The sequence below is a fragment of the Choloepus didactylus genome, chromosome 1 (genome assembly GCF_015220235.1).
Source record: "Choloepus didactylus isolate mChoDid1 chromosome 1, mChoDid1.pri, whole genome shotgun sequence".
In the NCBI taxonomy this organism is placed as follows: domain Eukaryota; kingdom Metazoa; phylum Chordata; class Mammalia; order Pilosa; family Megalonychidae; genus Choloepus; species Choloepus didactylus.
Window position 1 is genome coordinate 195,397,965 of NC_051307.1, and position 21,555 is coordinate 195,419,519.

At 49.4% G+C, this 21,555-nt stretch overlaps 1 protein-coding gene across 4 annotated transcripts; it reads right to left on the minus strand.

The window, feature by feature from the left end:
* Positions 1-1,454: 1,454 nt before the first annotated feature.
* Positions 1,455-21,129, minus strand: POMGNT2 (protein O-linked mannose N-acetylglucosaminyltransferase 2 (beta 1,4-)). 4 transcript variants are annotated; one of them, XM_037848426.1, is made up of 3 exons: positions 20,893-21,129; positions 13,957-14,173; positions 1,455-3,793 (listed from the first exon to the last, which is right to left on the minus strand). In XM_037848426.1, exon 3 carries the CDS (start codon positions 3,686-3,688, stop codon positions 1,946-1,948), a length of 1,743 nt encoding a protein of 580 aa, XP_037704354.1. In that variant the 5' UTR covers positions 3,689-3,793; positions 13,957-14,173; positions 20,893-21,129; the 3' UTR covers positions 1,455-1,945. The 4 variants fall into 4 exon arrangements, with proteins under 4 accessions (XP_037704354.1, XP_037704364.1, XP_037704374.1 ...); XM_037848436.1 differs by lacking the exon at positions 20,893-21,129 and adding an exon at positions 19,516-19,924; XM_037848446.1 differs by lacking the exon at positions 13,957-14,173.
* Between the last annotated feature and the right edge of the window lie 426 nt (positions 21,130-21,555).

A 21,555-nucleotide genomic window follows, 5' to 3' on the forward strand; every position in this document is an offset into this window, starting at 1 on the left:
ATGTACCTGCAGCTCATTCTTTTTTTAAATTGTGTCCACTGCATGAATATACCTCTTGATGGACATTTGGGTTGTTTCCAGTTTGGGGCTATTATGAGTAAATCTATCATTTATAAATGTCTTTTTGATGACATAAGCACTCATTTCTCTCAGGCATATATTTAGGAGTGGAATTGCTGATAGAGGGTGGCTGTTTCACGTAAGTAGAAACTGCCAAATAGTTTACCTTAATTCCACACCAGCAGTGCCTGAGAGTTCTGGCTTTGAGTTGAGTTTTGACGTGTGGATTCCACATGGCAGTCCGGGGTGGTGGTGGATGGAGGGTGTGGTTAGGGAGGAAGGTGTTCTGGGTAAAAGGAATGTCCTGGAGGCACACGGAGACCATAGAAGTGCAGCACTCTGATCTGCTGCGGAGATTTAAGAGATGGCCATCCCAGCTGCTGTGCTCTGAATCCGGCATCACACAGGCACTGAGGTGTCACTTCCCACAGCAGCTCTCAGCCAGTACAGAGCGCAGCAGAGATACTCCTCAAATGGACGGCCTTCATGAGGTCCTGAAGGCCTGGTGAAACTTTCTTGACTGTGCTACAGGCCTGAGACTTCCTACTCAATCCCCCTTTCCCTCTCTCCTTCACAGGAGTCAGACCTGCAACAGGGTCTTCCTAAGAATAAAAGGTTAAAACCACTTCTCCTTCTCTAAGGAGAAATTTTACCTTGGGTAAACTCTCCACCAGTTTCCATGGAAACCAGATACAGGTTGAATGTCAGTGTGGTAACACTATTGACAGTAAAAACAACCTGATTGATCAATTATGTCTGGACTGGAAGGACTATGAATGAACTAAAATATCTGATAGGAAGTCACGGCTATAGGTTTCCCTGAATGTGAGGAGTCTTATAACTGGGCACGTCCCTCGAGGGACCCTGTGAACTATGATGGCGAGTTGTTACAAGACATATTGGCTCCTATGGGGCATGGGGCTTCTAAGCCAAGGTGGCTCCCCTTTCTGATGTGGATCTCATCTCCTTGCACCTGAGCAGTCACTTGTGGGGAGAGAATAAGAGAACAGTTTTTGGGACTGATGTGAGGTCTTCTCCTACAGAAGAAAATTGCTTGATAACTGCCTGCCGAGAATCCTGTCCTATGCCCTTCTAAGAGAACCCAACGCCAAGTGTGGTCTATCCAGGTCTTGAGTCTGAATGTCTAGCTGAGTCTAAGAAGAACGTCTGGTGGACACTGCTGTCTCTTATCACAGCCCTCTCCCACTACCTCCAAGAAATATGATTATTAATCCAGTGAGTCAAGATGAAACCTAACCAGCTTGCCTTGCTTCACAGTCCTTGATGTTTACCCACTGCCACATCTCCTTAGCTGACAACCAGGATTAAAGGGTACTGACTACCAGTCCCCCTCACCCCCTGCCCCACCTACCCTCCAAATAAGATTTGACTAGGATGTTTATAACCATTTAATGGATATGTTCCAAACACACCCCTCATTGGGTTACAGGTGAATTCCATGATGGTGGAAGTTGATGAGTCATCCATTCACACAACCACATGATTATTCAGTTTCCAGAAACCTGGACACCAGCCAGCAAGACATCGGAGGAAACAGAATCATCACTTAGTCAAAGACGTTCATTGGGAGTCTTACTTTCCTTCCTCCTTTTTCCCTTCCTCCTCCCCTCTAAGAAACTCCCCTCCAGGGGTATGGATGTTTAGGATGGGAGAAGGGTTGGGGAGAGACCCACTGCACAAGTACAAAGAGGAGGGCTGCGGACCCCACCCACAGATGCAACAAGAAGGCCCTGAGGTGCAGGCCTGGGTCCAGCCTTCTCGATAAATAAATAATTCTCAGATGTCATCACGGTGGGGAGTTGGCCAACCCAGGGACAGTGAGCTGGTAGAGCTGGCCTCCCGGGGCCTGGCCATGGCCCACTTGCTACGTGTTGCACACAAGCACATCTGCAAAGGGTCCCAGGAAGATCTTGTTGAAGATGCAGCGGACCCACACCAGGTAGGTGGTGAAGGGCTTGATGTTGTCAGTGAAGGTGTGGTTCTGCAGGGCCAGGATGTAAGGCACATAGGTGTTCTCCCCCTGTTCCTGGAGCCACACCTCGTACTTCACCTCCCTCACCTTCAGGTACTTGAGGTTCCACGGGATCTGCCAGGAGACGGTGAGGCGGGCCTCAGCGGCACCCTGCACTGACGCCTGGCACCGTGCCTCCCGCACCTTGCCAGGGTAGAGGCCAACGGTCCACTTCTGTTTCCGCGACCCTGGCTGGCCCTTCACCACACGCCGTATGGTCTGGATGAGGGATGGGATGTCCACCTTGGTGTCCTGATAGATCCGGAAGAGCCACTCGGGGTTCCGGCAACAGAGATGCCGTGGGACCTCCCTGCTTTGCAGGATACGGGCCTGTTCAGCTCGGTCTAGGTGGGTGATGCCCCCTTGGTCCCAGGGCCGCTCGGGGTGTGTAACTGTATTTTCTGGCACCATGTTCCGCCAGGCTACATACTGGAGGTCCATGCCAGGCAGCATGGCCAGCGTCTTATAGGGGGTGTAGTGGTCAGGATTGACAGCGTATGGGAAGAGCTCAACCACAGTTGCCCCACGGGGCAGGAAGAGGGCGGTGACCAGCTGGGCCCCATGCATGCTGACCAGCATGGAGGCATTGCTGACTAGCCGGACCACATCTGCAAAGGCATGGTCTTCCAGGGATACCGTCACTGTCTTCATCTGGAACTCCTGGGCCAGAGCCAGCAGCAGCTCTGCCTCATTTAGGATGAGTCTGTTTTGGGTGCGGCTGAAGACCAAAATGTACTCCTCACCTAGGGGGGTCCCTGCGATGCTCACATTCAGCTTCTCCATCATGAACCGTGCAAACTGCCGGATCTCGTTGCCCGAGACAAGGATGTTGGCCTTTGGGCCCTGGGGCTGGACGAAGCCATACTGGTACCAGGTGGTAATCTTGGAAAGGCCCACGAAGGCATGGGAAAAGCACAGCAGCCGGCCCAGGGTCTTTAGCTGTGCTCGCAGGAGTGGCTGCTTGGGGCTGAGAAGCTTGTAGAGGTCAAAGTGTGCACCCTCACCCCAGCCCTCCATGAAGAAGAGCCGGGCCTCGTGGGCCAGGCCAGGGAACTGCCGCAGGGTGTAGAAGAGGGGCAGGAGGTCGTCGTGGAAGACGTGCATGAGGTTATCAGGGTTGAAGCGGTTGGTGATCAGCGCCACGTCAGGCACAAACACCGGCTTGGGCATGAAGCGTAGGGCGGCGGCCGGCAGCTCCACAAAGTTGAAGTACTGCGTGTTGTGGTCCTCCACGGTGGACAGGTCGAGCAGGGCAGGCTGGAAGCGCCGCGAGCCCAGGTTGGGCAGCATGACAGAGGTGTTGCCGTGGAAGAAGATGAACTCCTCAGCCTCGTTGGAGTAGCAGAGCCACTTGAAGCGACAGATGCGGTCTGTGTGGGTGCGGCCTGTGCACACCATGTGTGTGCCGCCTTCCATCAGGTTCTGCAGGGCCTTTGGGTACTCGATCCTCAGTGCTGGGGCTGGCTCTGGGGCCTGTCGGCTGAGGGCCACTTCATCCTCCAGAGAGGCTGCATGCTCGCGCAGCCGCACGTGCTTCCACAGGACTGCCGCCAGCACCGACACCAGGAGGGCATTGAACACGGCCGAGAGGTGCATCCTAACACCACCGTGGGGTCCTAGTGGGATGACGGCTGCTGAAGAGAGCCACAAGTCGGGTGGGCCTCATCCATCACTGTAGGCACCTCGAGAACCAGCAAAGACCTGCAGGAGGAGAGAAGGAAAACGAACCATGTCTGGAGACACTGTAAGCTCCCACTGCGTGCCGGGCACTGTGCTAGGTTGGCTCCACACACCTGCTCCAGCACTGGCTCCCTACAACCATTTTGCACATGGGTAGATATGGCAGATTCAAGAATTGTTCAAAACTACTCACTTCCTATCCCCATTGCTTCCAAGACTTTGGGCTTGGCCATGTAGTTTGTTTTGGCCAATGGGATATTAGCAGAAAGAATATAATCAAAGGCTTGAAGAGTGCTGTACTACCGGCCTTGCCCTCTTTATACTCTCAACACCACCATGAGAACATGTTCAGGTTAACTTTTGCTGGTCAGGGGAGGAGTGAGATACGCGTGAGCAGAGCTGCTCCAGCCATGCCCAGCCTAGCTCGGCTGACCCCCAGATCCTTGAGTGAGCACTGGCCAAGGTGAGCCCACACACAGACACCTGAGCTATGTTAGTGCTTGTTAGTGTATGGCACTGGAATTCTTTGGTTGGTTGTTATGCAAGCACTCCCGCAGCAAGAGCTAACAGAAAGAGAGCTCTGCGATGAGAAGCCCCGGGGAAAATCCCCTTAGGCACTGCCAAGGAATTGAAGGCCTGTTCCCAGATGGCACATTGAGACCCCCTGTGTGCTACTTCTGAGAGACACAGCACATCTGCACATCTGCTCCTGCTTAAAGCTCCTGTTTAGAAATCATGCCTGCTGGCTTTTAGCTCTTTTAAGAAGATGGGTAGAAATTTGCATAGTAAGTCTACAGCTCAGCAAGGATGAAAAACTTAGGTGTCCTAAACACTCCTGGTGCAGTGCTGCCTCCAGGGAGCAGCCAACCCACAGCCTTTCACCTATCCCCTTGCCAGCGAGGCTGGAGTGCCAAAGGCTAGGGAGACAGCAGGTCCCTAGGCCTGGCCATGTCGCTTCTGCATTCAGGCTCTAATGAGGTTATCTGGCAGTCCCTCGCCCAGCCAGCCTTGCTCCTCTTTCTCTTCTCACTCACCTGCTTTGCTCCATGTCCCGGGCCAGGTCTGATGTGAACGAGCTGCTCTGAACCCTCCTGGGCACGGGCTGCTGTGGACAGCAGGCCCATTCCCTTCCCTGGAGTGTCCCCTCCCGGAGGAAACTCCTCTGGATTTCTCCTCTTGCCAACACTGCTGCACCCTCTGCTGACCCTCCACTGGGGAGGCGCAGGGCCTGGGGCAGGTACAGTCGGAGCACCTCAGTCTCAGGAAGCCGACTCCACAGATCAGTTTGCCTAACTGGTTTGCTCTTTTGGAGATGCCCGTGAAGGTATCACTAATCACTTGGTAGCTATCTCATGGCATCCCAGACCAGCCTGGCTCTGAGTTCCTGCTGCAAAACTGAACTGTAAGTCGTCTCAGAAGAGGATGTGTGGTGTCTGGGAAAGCTGGAAGATGAAAAGCCAGACATACTTAGGTTCAAACCCCAGCTCCACTGCTAATTAACTGTGTGGCCTTTCTGAACTCAGGCTCCTGACTGCAAAATGAGGTTGTAGAGGAGGTTAGAAATAATGTTCTCAGTTGAACCTGGTAAACACTGATATTTGATGCTTTTGGTGTGCCAAAACAGCAGTTTCATACACTTAGGCTCAGCCTATTAGGTAAAGCATCTAGAGGAGAGGAAAAGAAATGGTTAATAAAGAGCCAAAGAGATGCAAAATGAAATGCGGCATTTTAAAGCATTTTGGACACACTCAACTGCCTTCCTGTCACTTGAAGCAAAGCTGATCAGTGCTGAGGCAGAAAACCACTGTTCATCAGGGTCATGTGAAACAAAGGATTTTAAATCTAAGCAGGAGAAGATTCTTTCCAAAGATGGGGACTGAGACTAGACAACGAAGGCTGTCTCCTGTGTTGGCTGTGGCACCCTGAGCCGGAGTCAGCCACCTACCCCTGGCTTCTTGGGCCTCCAAATCAAGTGTGTTAATAATAAATGACAGAGTGGACACTGTTGTTTCCTACCCAGCAGCCACTCCCTCCCTTCCTCTTCCTAGCAAAATCCCGAGTTTGTCCTTCCTCCAGACACCCACAGGGCTTGGAGGAAGCCAGGAGCTCCCCTACCCTTCTCTGGAGGACCAATCAGCAGGTAACCCATGGCACACTATCCGAGTTGGATCAATCAGACTAGGGAGGAGTCACATTCCACACTTCCACCCCCTGGAGAGCAAGGGTGGGTACTGTCATGATTGCTGCCTGCCATCTGCTGACCATGAGGAAGCTTGAGGGCAAAGCCAGAATGTCAAGGATGGGATGACGGGGAAGAGACAAAGGACGAAGGACCCTGGGAACGTCCCTGAGCCCAGCCTCTAGGAGTTCTGCCATGAGAGATAACTTCCCTCATTGCCGAAGCCCACTGGGAGTTGGGGTTTTGGTTTCTCACAGCCAAGAACAACCTAACTGGTACAGAGGGAGGACCTCTTTGTAAAAAGTTGAGCGTGAAGCAAATACATGAGGCTCTGGCCTGTGTCTCCTATTTCCAAGCTCTGTGTCTGGCAGAGTTATTTGGTGTCAGTTTCCCTGTGACTCTTTTAACTGTGGTAAACAAAGACCTCGTCTTAAGAAACCCTTGTATAAGAAATTAGAACATCAAACATTTATTACGGACCAAAAGGGATCTACAACAATTTTCCATCTGCCTGGGGCTGGCGGTCTATGGAGGAAATGTGACCAAAGCAATTGAAGCGTCACGGTGAAGGGTAGCAGGCAGGGCCCCAGTGAGCCCTGTGGGCAGTAAGTACCAGAATCCTTCTGAGAAAGAAACACATCCTTCAGGTCTGGTCATTTCCTGGAGCTTCCAGAGGGAAGAGAATGTGATCTGGAAGGTAGAAAGAAGGGGGTGGGGGAGACTCTCCAGGGAGTGTGATCCAAGGAGACCAAACAGTCCAGTCTGGTTGGAATGGACGGTTCGCACAGAGGAGGAGGGGGAGAGAAACTCAGAAAACTCAGCTAAGGCCCGAATGCCAGTGACCATGATGCCAGGTCAAGGAATCTGCACTCGATCCTACAGGCACTGGGGAGCTGTTGAAAGTTTTTGGGCAAAGTAGCCTGGAGGCAGGAGAGCGGGAAGGGGAGAACAGAGGTAGAAAATCCAATCAGGAGTTCCAAGCCCCAGTGTCTCCCCACTCAATATAGGAGGACAGCCTGGGGATTTGCATGGGGGGTCTAGAGGAGTGGGAGAATAGGAACCTGGTGGGCATACTCTGCAGAAGAGGGCCCCAAGGAGCTCAATCTTTGTGGTCGCCGAAGTCCTGTAGTCTACAGAAGATTTAAATTTCAAATAAACTCCTGAAGACTCAAAGCTAACCCTTTAATAAAATGCCCACTCTTCCACATCCCAGCAGGTCTTCTTAGCTCTAAGAGAAGGGCACACAGTCACAGCCACCCCCCAGGGCTCTTCAGAAGGAGAGTAGTGGGCCCATGCAGGTCTTCAAGACTCTTCTGGAACAAGGGCTAAGAATTACTGGTTCAGCCACAGGGTGAGAGGACAGAGCAGGGGTGGCACCTCCAGTCAGCCCTGCTCTTCTCCAGAAAGGGTGTCCGTGAGCCCAGAAACCCTGCAGCTGAGAAATCTGCTTCAACCTGTCAGGGTTTCTCAGCCTTTCTGAACCCATGCACTCATTGATAATAAAGAGAAACTCTTTCACGCCCCAAAGTCACCCGTAAAGTCCACTGTTCCCTTCCTGGAAGAATCCCTCATCCACAAGAGGCTCTCTTTCTGCAATGTCTACCCTCCCCCAAGACCAGTGGATTTCATCAACTTTGACTTTTTATTTCACTTTTCCAATGTAAAATCATATTGTTGCATATGCTTTTTCAAAAGTACGTGCCCCCATCTGGAAATTCTCCCCACCCAGCCCCACCAGTTAGCAACTACGGTTCTATTAAGTTGAACCACAATAAATGTGACGATTTTTGACAGGTGTCACATGGTTCTACTACTTGCTCCAGCTCTCCTTACCACCACTGTGGTACAAAGGCTGCTCAAGAGAAAAACCTGTGTGCTCGGCGTGGTTGACTTCAGCTTGAGTTCTTGACATCTTCTCTCTAGGAAGGAAGAGAACCCAGAGCCAGAAAGAGGCCCAAAGGAGAGTTAACTCATCCTTAAAGTCAGGAGAGAAAAAAACTGAGAAAACAAGGGACAGGATAAGAAGGGTTTAAGAAGGAAATGCAAAGACGGGGAGAACTGGGTGTCTCCTTGGGATGGTGAGACCACTCTGAGGTCTTGGCGCAGATCTGGGCCAGGGAACTGGAGAGGGACCTCACATTGGAACGACAGGGAGAACAGCCAAAGTAAAGGAGGTGGTTCTGGAGGAAATTAAGAAAATACGTTGAACAATCCTAACAGGAGGCACGGATGCTCAAGTTCTCTCAGGCAGTCCTCAGAGAAAAAAGAAGACTAGGGGAACAAGTGTCCTCGAACCTTTGAAAGGGCTGGCAGGTGGAGGCAGAGCGAGACCCGGAGGGCCTAGTGAGGTCTTTGGGGAAGGGCTGCCCCAGGCAGGGACCCCACCCCTGCTTGGGCAGAACTGCAATGACCACTTGCCAAGTGTCTGTCAGGGACTCGGAGACTGGACCTCGGTAATGTGATGTGCAAACGAATCCCCTGGGGGGCTTGTTAAATGAGTCTTTTTACACAAGTCTGGGATGGGGCCTGAGAGATGTATTTCTAATAAGCCCCCAGGAGGAGGTAATGCTGGTCCACACACCCCACTGTGAGTAGCAAGGTCTTAAGGACTCTTTCTACTGGGAGATTCCCTGAGTTTACAGGACTGAGAAACATCCAGACCAGCTTTGGAACACCTGAGAACTTGAGGTAGGGAAGACAGAAATTTGGGAAGACAGAAATTTGGAGAAGAGATTTAAAAAAAAAAAATTAGGACACTTGGTTTCTACCCCCAGCTCGGCTATACTAAGTAATATAAGGCACCAAAGGAAGGAGAAGCAGAGAGAGCTCTGGTCACACCTACTATGAGTCAATACTGGTACGAATACATAATTGAGTAAACAGGGGAGATAAGTAAATAAATAGGGGAGAAGGGACAGATCTTCCTACAGTAGAATTCCAATTTATTAATGTAGAAGCAATGACGGAGAGAGAAAAATCACCATTTGGCAAACATCACAGTAATAACTGTTACAGGCAAGATCCACTGACAGATGCTAAAATTAGTGGGTGAAAGTAGGAAGAGAAACAGGATATTTGCATAGTTTCAAAGTATTTCCCCATGAGATATTAATGCATTACAAAGGTAAAAATAGAAATCTTATAACAGAGATGCTTGCAGATGTTCCTTGAACTAAGTAATCAAAATTAGCACCACTAGTAATAAGATGTATTGATATCATATACCTCCCAATATGATGCACCAAGAAGGGCCCATATTCTGTGGTGTTCTTGCCCCAAACATAACTTCAGTTTATATTCCTAAATGGAGAAACTTAGTTCTAGCTCCAGTTCTAGCTCTGAGTAAGGTCTAGAGATTGACTGATTGAGAAAACATTAAATGCAAATGAGGGACATTCTACGAAATTACTGGCCAGTAATCTTCAAGTCATCATAAAAGACAAAGAAAGCCTGAGGAGCTGACCCACATTGGAGGACACAAAGGAGACACAACAACTAAATGCCAAATGGGACCCTGGTTTGGATCCTGAACCAGAAAAAGGACATTACTGGGACAACTGGCAAAATCCAAATGAGGTCTGTAGATTGGCTAATAGTGTTGTGTTAATGTTAATTACCTAGTTTTGGCAATTATACTATGGTTATGTAAGATGTTAACGTTAGGGGAAGCTGGATGAAGGGCATTTTTTAAATTTTTCTGTAAGTCTGAAATTATTTCAAAACAAAAAGTTATTATAAAGTTAGACAGCATTCCTTAAGACACAAGGAATGGTAAATATTTACAGGTAAAAATGACATATGTGTGGTTTCCTTTAAAATACTCCAGCAAAAAAAGCATGCAGGCAGATGGAACAAGAACAGCAGGATACTGATAACTGCAGAAGAGGATAGGATGACAGGTACACAAGGTTCTTTGTGTTTTTTTGGTATTTTCCATAATAAAAAGTTAAAAAAAGAAACAAAGAATAAGTCACTATTGCAAATGCTGAGAGAATTCTGGGGAGTAGACAATAAATTAATATTCCAAAAAAATAAAAGAAATAAAGCTCTCCCCGGAGAAAGCAGCAGCGGATGCATGTGGCACGAGCTGATGTGTGTTTGCTCTGGTCACAGACAAGCAACCGCTTCCAACAGAAGCTAAAGCTAAAACAGACACCCCTAGAGAATATCAAAATGCAAGAGCCTCAGGGAGGTGAGCATAGACCCACCTCCAACCTGAGTGGGCATCTATCCCGGAGGTACCCACCATCTCTCCAGTGACCCTTCAGTACCTGCCCCTCCCTCAGGTGTCCCTGTGGCCCCAGGCAAGCTTGGCAGCTGCAGGGATGTAGAGCAGTAGTCACAGGCAGAAAGAAGGCCAGGGTCCTCCTCCTGGACCTGGCTGTGTGTAGAGGATGGAGCTCAGGACCTTACAGGAACTAATAAACATGGGGCGGGGGGAGGGGGTGAGGAGGGGCAAATGGGCAACTAGGCAGAAACTAGCTTTCGAGACTGTTCTCAAGTGGGGAGGGGTTCCAATTAGATGCTAAGCCCTCCACCACCCTCAGACCCTGCTGGGATGGCACTGACAGAAGGCAGGACAAACACAGACTGGCCCACATGGGCTCCCAAAGGGAACTTCAGATTCCCAAGTTACCCTTCCAAAGGGAGAAAGAGAAGGAAGGTTTGCTGGGAATGGACAGGCCATTTTGCTAGAAAAAGTGCAGTGGTTAAAGTACTGGTCCTGGCAGGTCTGACTGCCTGGGTTTCTATCCAACTTTACCACTTACAAACCAGGCGGCCTCCACCACTGTGTGACAGGAACTGATGCATAAATACCCCACTCCCATACTCCCCAGGTGGGAGAGCTCCAAGGCACATTCTACACAGGCTCTCCGAGTGCCCCAGTGGGATTAAGCTCCAGTTGCCCAGAGCAGTAATGGGCCTGATACCCTTTTCGGCTGCCATCTCTTCCCTGTCTCACTTCTCCACTTCCCTATTCATGTTTATTGGGTTCACCTCCCAAGTGATTTACTTGCACTCGAATCCTCGTCTCAGGATCTACTTCTGGGAGAACCTTAACAAAGATACTGTATTTCACCATCATTGAGGCAGATGAAAAGTCACCCTTGTTCTTTTACCTGCTGTGAAATAACCCAGATGTTGAAGGAGAAAGCCAAAGAACATTTGGCACTCAATGGTCACCATGAAATCCTTCCATTTTTTCCCACACTCCTTTTATGTCCCCCTACCCTCACCCCCCAGCCCTGCAGCAGTCTACAGAAGTCAGCAGAATTGCGAGATCAAGCAAAATCCTCAGAAAGGTTTTCAAAAGAAAACAGAGGCAAAGAGTACATTAACCAGACCCCAAGTCCTAAAGAAGATAAAAGAGGCCTTTCCCCATCACCATATGAAAATGTTCCTGGATAAGCACACAATTCCCCAGGAGGAAAAATCAAAGTGATAAGGAGTAATTGGGCCAAGTTGCTTACTGGGCAAAAGATCCAATAATGTTCCCTATCTCCAGGCCAGTGTTTACTGCTCCTGGGGGCTACTAGGATGAAGGTGGTACCTGAGAGACTCTGGTTTCAGTGACAACAGGACAGGGGCAGTGAGAGACAACTCAGTTGCCAAAAGGCTCCTGCAGGACTGTGACTTGGTCTGATTGGGTAGCACATGCTGTCTGTTCTGCCCTGATGTTTGACCAATTGTTCAGTGCAACTCCATGTACCATTTTCTACCCCTTCGTATGGAGGGGAAATGGGAGCCCAGCCAGGGTACAAGCCACCACCCAGAATAAGGTGTAGCCCCTGCTAGGGGTAGACAGTGGGGACCTTAGGGATAAGAACTCTCCCAGACTGAAGGATGCCATGCCCCACTTTACCTGTCACCTGGTTCTGCTGAAATAGGTGGAGGAAACCTTACCCTGCAGTGACAGGGAAAGGGTACTCCCTCCTACTTTTAAGCAGTCCACCCTCCTCTGTATACTTCCTAGAGCTCAAAAGCTCATTCCTGGCCAAGTAGGGCTAGAATTTGCCCCTCTCCCTCACCTGCTGTCCTTAATCCCATCTCCCCCACTGAATGCACATCTGAGTAGTGGGGCAGGCTCCATCTCTGTCTATAGTCAGACATAGCAGGCACATCACACCTACTGAGCTCCTGCTATGTCCCACTGCTAAGTCTCAGTTCCTCACATGCACATGTCACCTCACTTGTTCCTGACCACCGCTCAGCAGGATGGCTCATGTTATCTCCATTTTCTACCCAGAAAGAGAGGCTCAGTGGTTGGGCCACATGTCCACAGTCCAGGATGTGACCCTCTGTACTTCCACTATGCAGCTTCTCCGAATGAGGGCTGCCCCAGCGGGAGTCTTGTCATGAGGCTTCTTAGACAAGGAGGAGATAAGATGGTTGCTCTTAGAGGCATGGACCACCCAGGATAATCTATTTTGCTCCTACCTAGTGACCCCTGAAAACATATGCTGGTTCCTTAGGATGTGCAGGTGAGAGGGAAGGTTTGGTGGTCAGTGAGGAGCCGAAGAAAACACCACTCTCTGGACTTAAAAACCAATGCAGAGCCTCCAATGGAATATAATACATATAAGGTGAAGGGTCTTTGATGTGGACCATCAGATAACCTTCCTGAGAAAGCTCACAACATTTATTAAACATGTCAGTATATGTTTTTTCATATGCATGTAAATGAAGCCATGAACCCAGGTCCAAAGACTTAAGGAGGACAAACAGAATGGGGGAGTGGGACTTTGCATCAGTCCAAATTGGAGTGGAGCGTGTTCATCAACGTAAGGCCTGTGGGAGCTGATACAGTCTTGGGAACTGGAAAAGCTGGAGAGTGCTTGGTACATATCACGCAACAGGACAGGTAACCCTCGATCTCATGGCTGGACTTCCAACTCTCCCACTTTTAGGAACACTTAAAACCAAAAACACACCCATCCCCTCAACTAAAACCTGTACTTACAAGCACTGAACAACCACAACCACAGCAGCAACCAACACAGTGCCAAGGCCCCTTGGGGCAATGTGGAAACATGGTGGGTAGACTCCTAGTGCAGAATTCCAGACCAGAGGGAAGCACAATCAGAGGTGGGAAATCCACTTGACTTGGGTCCAGATGATGATTCTGGGAAAGGGACCATTCTTCTCCAAGGTCCTTACAAACTGGAATGGTAAGGTAGCAAAACCATCCAGCACTGGTTTGAATGCATTAGGGTTTGGGAGAGGTGGGCTGGAGAGTTGTCAGCACCAGTCCCAGCCACCCTTTGAAGTGTGAGGGCCGACAAGGAATCAACCAGGTCATAAGCTGGGGGCTGTCAGTTCCTAAGGAAAGGGAGGGGATGGGTGCACTTCTACTCTCAATTGGCCCATGTGGGGAACCACCCATTAGGAAGGATGAAGACCATCAGAACAAAGTGATGAAAACAATAAGGAACTCAAAACCATGTCACCTAGGGAGGAGTAGAAGAAACTGAGGGTGTTTCACCTGAACGAGGTAAGATGCCAGGGAACATGGAACCATTTTCTGAAGTGTTAGCATATTGATGGCAGATTTGACTGTGACTGGATTGTTCTCAGGGTTACAACCATAAGCATGGCAGATGATACAAACAGCTTTCATTAAAAATAAATTCTGTGTGTGTGTGTGTGTGTGTGTGTGTGTGTGTGTGTGCATGTGCAGCTAGCCAATGAGACTCAAAATCCAGACCTTCAGAGCTGGAAAGGACGCACCGGAATAGTATGGTAATTAAAGTGAAATGTCTGGAGCCAGATTACGTGGGTTTGAATCCCAAACTGGTCCCTAGCTAGCGGTAACCAAGTCCCTATCTCTCTGTGCCTCAGTTTCCTCATCTGTAAAATGACTATACCCGCCTCCCAAAGTCCTAATGAAGCATCAATGAGTTCATACATGTAAAGTGCTTGAACAGTAACTGGCACACAGTGAGTATTCAATAAATGCTAGATATTACTATCATCTAGCTGAGCTCACGTCTGCCTTTGGACTCACCATTTCCCAGCCTGGAATGATTCTCCACTGGACTTGAGCTGGCTCCTCAACCTTTGGGCATCAGCCAAAACATCAGTTCTTCAGAGAAGAGCTCTCCTCCATGTGGTTGAATATGTTCTCTCATTCTCTCTGGGTCTCCCAGCAGCACAGTCTTTGCTGAACAGACTAGCAATGCACATCTTCTCCATTCAAATGAGTACCAAACACGCAACAAGCACTGGGGACACAAAATAACAACAACAACAACATCATCCCTGTCTTCAAGGTGCTGTGGCAGAGGAAATGAGAGGCCACTGCCAACCTTGATGTGTCACAGCCATCACACAGAGGAAGGGAATACATGCTCTGGAGTGCCACTGGAGAATGCCTCTTATCTGCTGGAGATGGGGTGGGGGTCATCACTGCAGGGTGCCCTCCTGCTGCCTGGGAATGTCAGGGAGGCACTCTGCATAGGCTCCAATCTTTCCTTGTTCAGTAAGACCCACCCAACTCATCTGTTGACACCTCCGGTCATCCTGATAGATGGTTGTACAGCAGTGGAGATTTAAGTCCTCTTCCCTAGTGGTGGTGTCAAGAATTCTACCCAGGCCACATGTAGGCTCGCACTCACCTTCCTTCAGACTCTGGGTGTGCATTCCAGACCTACCACATATGGGCTTTATGACCTTGGAAGGTTTCTTTACCTCCTCAAACCTCAATTTCCTCATCTGTTCAATGGGAATAACAAGTCACTTTGGAGTGGCACACTCACACTCTCAAGTCCACTCAGTGTCCCTAATGACTGATTTGCCTGCTCCTGTTAAGACTGTCCCATAAATTTAGAAAAAGCTTCTTCCTGCCCTGAGAAGTCAGCTTTCAGTATAAAATTAACAAGGAGAACCACCACCACCTCCAACAATTTCTATTCCTGGAACTATAGTAAAAACTATATGTACACTTTCTCATTTAATCCTCAAACCCACATTAAGAGCACTATTGGTATTATCCCAGTTTAACACCAGGACATGGAGGTTGGAAGAAGTTAAGTGAACCTGTCCCAAGCCAATAAGGTTGTATTCAACAGAGTCAGAATTTGAATACAGAGCTTGTAAGCGCTGTCTTATGATGACCAGCCTTGGCAACACGTGGGCCACACTGTCTCAGCATTCCAGGGCACTCCAGTATCACCACGTTTATTACTCTCTGCCTTCTCTACCTCAGGCACCAGACTTGGGAGCTGACTGATGTAGGGGAAAATAAAGTGCTCAGTGGCTCAGCCAGGAAAAGCCTGATAGAGCAAGAATATTTTTCAAAAGAAAAAAAAAAAAAAAGAGAAACAAGAGATTAAAAACATACCTAAAAAGTCCTTTAGAAACCAAGGCAGGCAGACAGATGCTGCCAATTCAACCCCTACACCACCAGTCAGCTCCCAGAGCAGCTAAACATTATCAGATTCCCATAGACATAGTGAATCCTCCTTTCTAGGATCCCTTCTGTTCCAAGAAGCATCAGAGGACAATGTCGATAATACCTTTGCACCTGCAGATAGTCCCCCATCCCCACCCCACCCCCACCCCCACTGAGCTGGGCAACTGGGGCAGGAGCTCCCCACCGGAGGCTGGCCATACTACACTGGGGACAGACTCCATCTGGAGGCCCTAACCAGCCCCAGACTTGGGCGCAGATAAGCCATCCACAAGGGCCTTAGGGTCTGATAAGGAGTAAAAGCACCAGGAATTCCAGATGCAGGGAGTCCAACCCACACGTCTACTGGAGCCAATGGGGAGAGTGAAGCCAGGGATGGGGGCTATGGTGACCAGAGAGCGGACCCCCAGGTTAAAACTCCAGCTGACAAGGGCCTGGGAAAAAAGTGATCTGGTGATACTAGCTCTTCTGATTTTTCCCGAGAAGCCAGAAAGCCACTTAAAATGTAAAATGTCCTAATTTGTGACTACGGGAAACTAGTAAGATTGAGTGACAACAGGGTATAGGCCCAAGAGCTGAGCCTGCTGGCCGAACTCACTTGCTGCCTGGGGTGGGATGGTGTAGGGGGAGGTACATACTTTTGTGAGCTCTGATCTAAAGCGAAGCCCCCTTCCTGCAGGCCTGCCACTTGCATGGCGGCCTGAATCAGCTGCTGCTCACCACTCACCCCTCTAGCAGCAGGGCTGCCGATGTGAGGGGACTGGCTGCCAGCACGTGCCAGACCCAGGCTGGCCTGTGGTCCCACCAGGCAGGGCCTGTGCGCAGGGTGTGGAGGAGAGTGGCAACAGCACCTGTAGAAGGTTTTACATTAATATTACAGTAATTCAACTTTTACGGGTTGTTCATAATTCCAATTGAAAATTGCAGAATTTTTGTCACTGAAAAGTGCTTTGTCACTGAATTTGTCCTGAATTACCAATTATGGAAGGTGTTGGTCTTGTATTGATGTGTCTCACATATGGTGAGTTAGTAAAGAGCAAACTAATTTCAATAACTGAAGCATACCCTCAGAATGATCTCTTCCCTTTGTTTTGTGTGTGTATGTGTGTGTGTGTGTGTTTACCAGAGTAGTACATGGAACTGGTACTAATAATGCAATGTTGACATGTATTCTAAAATGATTTATTAATTCAACACTACTGGTGAACTCAGACTAACATTTGTAGGACATCAGGTTTTCTGATGAAAGGAAGGGAGAAGGATGCAGCTGCAGGAGCCCCAGGTGTAAGGCAGCCTGTGAGTACACACAATTCCCAACAGCGGCCTTCCACTCCACCCGGGCCCCAGTACAACTGTGTCGGCAACCCGAGGGACCTGCAACAGGCCTGCAGAAAAAAGTCACAAGGAGGTGGATTTCAGTGTGGTAGGTGGGAAGCGCCTTCTCTATGGGTGAGAACTATCTGAAGATGGAGGCATAAGCTACTTTGGAGGGCAGGACACTCCCTGCCTAGAAGCGGTCGGCAGAATGAGATCAAATTTGAGGGGACGGGGGATGGGAGCTGGTCATGGGGTCCTCTAAAGCAGGACTCACAGTATCAGAATCACCCGGGAACATGTTAGAATCTTGGGCCTCACCCCAGACCTGCTGAGCCAGAATCTAAGGGTGAAACCTAGGAACCTGTTTTTTTAATAAGGCTCACAGGTGATTCTTACACATGCTCAATTTTAAGAGGAACTGCTCTGAGGCTCTTCTAACATACCACAATTCTGTAATTCCATTTCTAAACACCCAGCAAGGCAATTCTGTACAGCACAGAGTAAACAATTAATTCAATTGAGGATAACCCTGCCCCATCAATAAAGGCTAAATAACTTCTGTTCCCAGCCTCTGCTAAGATGATGTGCAAGCCTAAATTCTAGGGCACACTGAGAAGCCTGCCATACTCTAAGCCCCTTTTTGATAAAAGTTGCCCCAACCCACTCCTTCCCACACAAGCCGCATCACTTGTGGGGTGGGAATGGCAGGAAACTAGCCCAGGTTTCTCGGCCACGGCTAAATGGACCAATGGTAGAGCCTGGGTCTAAAGCAGCCACCAGTGGAGCTGCAGGGAGAGGATGGATCCACTGGCAGCAGTGGTACTGGATGCTCACACCTGGAGGCTGGCAGAGAGAAGGAAGGTTCCCTGAGAAATGAACCCTTGAACAAAGCAAGGCTGGACTGCTTCTCCGGCTCCTTACCATGGTTACTGTACACTCGTCTTAGAAACTCGGGGCCCAGAGCAACTGTTGTAATTCCTGATGCCGCCACAGGCTGTGCCATGATTCCCGCCACAAACCTCTACTCCTAAGGGATCTCAGGGTGTGTCTCGTCTTTGGGTCTATCTAAAGGAGCCCCATTCGAGGACCTGGAGTGGTAAGAGCAGGGATAGGAATGGTGGCGACACGGCAGACCAGTGTCCCCCACACGCTTCCTGAGGCTTGGCTACACACCAAGCTGGGATAGGAAGGGCTCTCTGTTACGCTTTTCAAAACAGAGAAAAAGACAAACTGCATAAGATTGTACCAAAGGTAGTCACGACAGGCAGAGTGAAATGTCTAATTTTCTTGCAGATATTGGGCCCTGAATATGTACCAGTGAGGACACAGGAAGCTAGACAGAATGGAAGGCTCCATGGCTACCCAGACTGGCTCAGGAAAAGAGGAAGGTGGCTTCTGGTGCAGGGGAGTGGGAGTTAACACTGCCCTCATCTTATTTTAGCAAGTACCTACTATGTGTCCTTTTCCTGTCCTATTTCATTTAAGCCTTATAAAAGTCCTCCAATGCAGATACTGGTATTATCCCCATTTTCTTTTCCCAAGAGAAAACTGAGGGTTAGTGGGTGCTCAAGTCTTACAGCTCAAGCAGGAACACAAGGATCTGAACCCACATCAAGGGTTCTTGTTGTTAAGCACTTCATCTGCCAGACTTGGAAGTAAAATCAGTGACAGAAAAGCAGGCAAACCTCAGGGTAATGAGTTTTTATCACTCAAGGGCAGAGCAGATGTGGATGTCACTGGAAACCCAAGACACACAGACACACAAACGAACAAGCCCTCAACTGTAACTTGGAAACCCCAAGGCTTCTCTTGCTGCAATTATCTCCTGCCAAGCTGGCCACAGAGAGTACCCAGAGATGGCAGGTGGTTTAGGGAGCTGTGACCATTCTCTCCCTGAAAGGAAAATCTAGGTAGCACACTGGGATGATAATTATTCCACCTGCCTTGGTGCTATGCTGAGAAGGTTAAGCCACCAATCTCAGAATCACAAAGCCACTACTTTCAAGAGCTAAAGAGCCCTTAGAAATGATTTGCTCCAACTCCTTATTTTATAAAAGGTAAAATTGAGATCCTGAGAGGCAGTTTGTTCTGCCCCTGACATCTCACAGGCAGCCAGGATGAAAATGGCACTGGCTCTGAATCTGGAAATGTCTGGATCTGAGCTCCTGACAGATCTGTGTGACCCTAGGCCAGTTCTGAACCCCTCCAAGCCTCCATTTCCTGGTCTGAAATTATACCTGTCTCACAGGGTGGTTCTGTAAATTCAATGGGTCAACACAGGCAAAACACAGTACCCAACAGTTATTTTTAGAACAATAATTATTAATCATAATAATTAACAACAATGATATAACAACTACCTTTTACTGACTCTTTCTCTTTGTATACCCGGCTCAATGTTAAGTGCTTTATTTCCATGCATTATTTCATTTATTCCCCATTACAAACCTAAAGTAGGTGTTATTCATTCCACTTCACATTTGAGAAAGCATACTCAGACTGAATTGCCCAAGGCTGCATATTAGGTGGTACATCTGGGATTCGAATCCAAGTATGATCCAAAGCCCATGATGACAGATGTTCGATATAGGCGGGTTCCACCTTTCATATTCATTATTTCATCCAATTAAAAAAACCTTGGGAACCAGGTAGTCAGATGATGTTAGGATCAGCAGGTCCCAGGGGACAATATTCCCCTGATAACCAAACTGAGATTGACGAGGACCTTTGGGAATAGACCATTTGGTTAATTTCATTTTGTAGTTATCTCAATATTCACTGGAAGCCTTTGTTTATTGCCAAAAATTTTCTAAAGCACAGCTCAGAGCAAGGACTTACCAACCCAGAGGCCACTTCAAAAACTGCTGAAGCTGCTCCGACAGCCTGTCACATCAAGGCCACGAGGATGCCTATATGGTCACGGTGTGCCAGAACCCAGCCACTAGCACCTGGCCCTCTTCTCTGTTGGAGATCTCCACTCTTAGCTTCTCTTCACCCTTCCAGGGGCCCCAGGTTCAGGAACTGATATGTGGGCCATTCCTGGGGATGAGGTGACCTGTGTTCTTGTTCTGGCTCTGCCACTAAGTGGGACTCAGAGTCCTCATCCATAATATGAAAGGATGAGCTGGAAGATCTCCAAGATCCATGAGAGGTAGAGAGGGCAGCTCTGTCCAGTGTGAAGACAAATCTGGGTTCCAATTTCACCTGCAACACTTCCTGTCATTAGCGACCATTATTGCTGACATTTACTGCACACTCACTGTGTACCAGATAGTGGGCTGGGGACCTGCCCAGCATTATTTCACTTAATCCTCAGAGCAACCTGTGCAGTAGGTACTTTTATCCCTATTTTTTGTAGAGGAAGAAACAGAGGCTCAGGAAAATAAGTGACTTGCTAAAGGGCACACAGCTAGTAAATGAAAGCCCAGGATTTGAATGCCCTACACATGTGACAGTAAACATTTCATGAATTAACCCTGGTCTGTCTGTGCTCTTAGCCACTAATTCCTATGAATCTTGCCCTATAACCCTGGAAGTCAGCCCTTCCCATGCCGGGCTTTCCTTCCCCAGATATAGGCTCTGAGAGTTGGTTGGCATAAAGTAAGTACGAGGTGCAGAACTCTGGCCTGAGAGCCCAGACTGTAGACGAAGACTCCCATCAGTAGCCGGGGATGGATCCCTAAACCCATGCAGGAGTCAGGAGTCCACTGGGTCCCCTCCCTCCAGAGGCTACCTGGACACTGCCGAGTAGGCGATGACAGGATCTTACCACCGGGCACCTATCGATCCTCAAGCAGCCCAGGGATCAGCTGCAGGCCTGCCCAGGTACTTTCGGTGCTTTCAAGGGAGCTCTGGCAACCAAGGCCCTCTCCGTGCACTTGGCCTGGCTCCTGGCCACCCGCGCCTCATGAGCACCATCACCTCCCAAGCAAAAAGGCGTGGGGACCAGGCTGCCAGTGCCCGCCACGAACTACAGGCCTGTGGCTGCTGGACTCCAATGGTCTACCCCGCCCACCTCCCACGCCTCCTTCGGCCCTCATTATATGCCACTCCTCGGTTCTGCGAACTATCCCCGGTTCCCAAAGGCGTCCTGAACTCTCCCCTTCACTCCAGGGGCCCAGCGCATCCAGGATTCTCTTCCTGGGGCTGAACCCTCAACTCCAAACCCCAGCCGGGTCGCGGAGCCCTCGCCAACCTCGAACGCGCGCTTCTCACCTTAAGCCCCGGCTCCGCTGAGCTAAAGCCGCCTCCGCCACGCATCCAAAGGGCGCCTTCGCGGCGGCAGCTACGGCCGAACTCTTCTCCGCTGCCACCCCGGGCTCCCACTCAGAGCCGGAGAAGCCCCGGCAGCAGACGCGGGAACCGCTGCGCCATACTGTCCGCAGCTACCGGCCTCACGGGTGCCCGCGGCGCGCCTGGCCGGCTGGCGAGCCCAGCACAGGAGTCTGTGCGCGTGCGCAGGCCTGCGGGCTCCGCCGTCCCGGCCCTGGACTAGAACGAACACCTTACCTCGAGGAATCCTGGGAGTTGTAGTTTGGGTCCGAGGATAAGCCGTCCCTTCGGCCCGCGGAATCCTGGGAGTTAAAGTTTGCGCCCGGAAAGACTGAGTTTTAGGGGCGTTAGGATTACACAGTTGTGGGAAACATGATAACAAATTTAAATGCAAGTTAAATCAACAACTAGATGTCGTTTACAAAATCAAAGTAAGTAATACATTCACATGCTTTTAAAAGTATAGTACTACAGGGGATTTAAATAAAAAAAGCACCACTTCCTTGCTTTGCCACTCCAACACCCCCACACCCTATCCCACTCTGGCCGTCCAGTTCCCAAAAGGGAACCACTGCCCCTATTCTATTTTAGAATTTTAGACCTTAT

What these genes read in the sequence shown, in the direction of transcription:
- POMGNT2 (XM_037848446.1), bottom strand. Translation starts at nt 3,688, where the DNA reads ATGCACCTCTCGGCCGTGTTCAATGCCCTCCTGGTGTCGGTGCTGGCG.